Source organism: Myotis brandtii, unplaced genomic scaffold, assembly GCF_000412655.1.
Source record: "Myotis brandtii unplaced genomic scaffold, ASM41265v1 scaffold421, whole genome shotgun sequence".
NCBI lineage: Eukaryota > Metazoa > Chordata > Mammalia > Chiroptera > Vespertilionidae > Myotis > Myotis brandtii.
The window spans coordinates 2,587,094-2,589,463 of NW_005366140.1; the positions used below are offsets into that span (position 1 = coordinate 2,587,094).

The 2,370-nt window shown below is 58.1% G+C and overlaps 1 protein-coding gene across 1 annotated transcript in view; it reads right to left on the reverse strand.

Moving 5' to 3' along the window:
* Positions 1–2,370, reverse strand: part of FAM129C (family with sequence similarity 129, member C) — an 18,265-nt gene that overhangs the window by 6,481 nt on the left and 9,414 nt on the right. The window contains exons 7-8 of the mRNA XM_014545814.1: positions 1,611–2,166; positions 542–700 (exon numbers count right to left, since the gene is read on the reverse strand). Coding sequence (XP_014401300.1) covers positions 542–700; positions 1,611–2,166 — 715 coding nt within the window. The remainder of the gene's footprint in view (positions 1–541; positions 701–1,610; positions 2,167–2,370) is intronic.

Here is a 2,370-nt window from a genome sequence, read left to right on the forward strand (position 1 = left end):
CAGGTGTGGCTTCTGAACTTTAAATTTGGTCACGCCCCTCCCCTGCTGTGGCTCCCCATAGCCCTTGGGACAGAGCCCGGCCTCTTAACCCCATACAGAGGGCCCTGACTCATCTGCCCACCCTCCTCACTGGCACATCTCCCACCTTTCTGCCCTCCCTGGAAACCTACAACCCAATATCTCTAAATTGTTAGATTTCCCCAAAGGCAGACAAGCTTTCTCGCTTCCCAGCACTTACACACGGATCCCTCTACCCAGGACATGCCCCATCCCCATTTCTCCCACTGCTGCCCCCGCTTGGAAGTCCTCTCCTGGAAGTCCTCCCAATCCTTGAGACTGACCAAGCACATCCGTGGGGCTTGCACAGCACCTTGTGCATCCGCACCACAGCCCTGTCCATCCCGTGCTCACGGCCTGGTCATGGTTCATGTGTACATGACACCAGGAGCCCAGCAAGGGAGGCCAGGTCTGTCTCGGTCACCACGATCTCCCCAGCACACAATCGACACCTGCTCAGTGAAGGCAGCTGCCTTGGCCTCACCTGTTGTGCGAGATCCTGGGCCTCAAACACCAGACTTTGTGCTCCGAGGAAGCCAAACGGCACCACCAGCTGCTCCAGGCGGCCCCGGCTCCGCTCAGCCTCGCGGTAGCAAGCCTGCATCAGCTCCGGATCCCACGGCATCTCCCCAAAGGCGTAAACCTGTGCTCCAACGGCAGTCAGGTGAGAGAGCACCATCAGCTGATGGAAAAGCAGGGCCCAGGGCCTCACAGCCGATGCAGCGAAGGAAACACACAAATGGGAACACATCTTAGCTTGGCTATCACCACAAAAATGCACAATAAAAGCAACAGTAAGGTGTGGTGTGATGGGCATAAAATGGTAATACCTGGAAAAATGATAATATGCGGTGCCGGCAGGACTGAGGGGAAGTGGGCACACTCAGTCCTTGTGGCACCCATGCCCACCATCTGGTGGCCTCTCGGGGCTGAGCCCTAGGCCTGCATGAGTGGAGTCATCCAACACCTCTGGGAGCTCACAGGAAAGTTTGGGGCGATAGACTGGAGACAATCAACCACAATGGTGTGTAACTGCCTCCTGATGAGGGAGGCACAGGCAGCTGCAGATGCAGAGAGGGGCCAGGGACAGTTCCAGATGGAGGTGATTAGGGAGTGGATGCGTAATGAGTGGAAGGTGCATAGTAGGTGCTCATTTAATATCAGAAGAACTGAGCTGGCCTGCATGGAGCAGAATTCTCTGGGGACAGGGTGGGCTCTGGCTAAACAGAGGACTGGCAGGAGGGAGAGTTTGTGGGGAAGGTGACTCCAAACTGACATTATTAAGTGCTATTCTCACCATCTTACTCCTTCCCCCCACATTTTAAACAGTGTGCTGATAACCATAGCATGGTTCTCTCATCATCTTACCCCTTTCCCCCACATTTTATTTTATTTTACTTATTTTTTAAAAATATATTTTATTGATTTTTTATAAAAAAAAAAAAATAGCCTAGAAAAAAGTTGTTTCGAGGTTTTTAAAAAGAAAAGGTTGTCAAACAAGAAAGATGCAAGCTCTTCTATGACGTTAACAGCCCGCACCCGCTAGAGCCCACCTCTTTCCGCAGCCGGGCGCCCGAGGGATTCCCACGCAGGTGGCGGTCCAGGCGGTCCATGCCCTGGGCTAGGAGGGTCTGCACGGCCGCCAGTGCTGCTTCCACCATGTCCAGCAGAGTCTGCGTGACCCGGGGCAGCTGTGCGTCCACCCTCCTGCGCAGGCAGCACTCCAGGGCGCCCTGGACTTCGGCTGAGGGCGGAAGGCACTGGCCTGGGTCTCCCTCGCCACGTGCTCCGCAAGGGGGGTCCTGGGAGACCCGAGGCTCCGCAGGGTGAGGTGGGCGGAACGCAGACTCTGAGCACCCGCTCCGCCCCATTTTCCTGAGAAACGAGGCTTCGCTTCGAGTGCGGTGGGGTCGGCTCAGAAGCGATGCCGGGAAGGCCGAGTCCGGATGCCAGCCCGGCTCACGTTGTACCTGAGCCGAGTGGGCGCCCCTCCGCCATCTGACTGAGCAACCCGGGTACGTGCCACCGCCAGGGCTTCCTGTCCTCTCCACACCTAGACTCACCCGCTCCATCCCTGGCGGACCCCTTTTCCCCCGGCCCGCCCTCCTCCTAGACCCGTCGGGGGTCGGGCACAGCCGCAGGGCCACGCCCATTCTCCCGCTTAGTCCCCGCCTGTCGTGCCACGCCCTTCCATCCTCCAGCCCCGCCCCTGCGCGTCTTCAGCTCCCGGACTCCAGGCCCCGCCCCTTACACCCACCTGGGTCCCTTCTTTCTCTCAAGCTCCAGGCCCCGCCCCTCCCGGCCCCGCCCTGT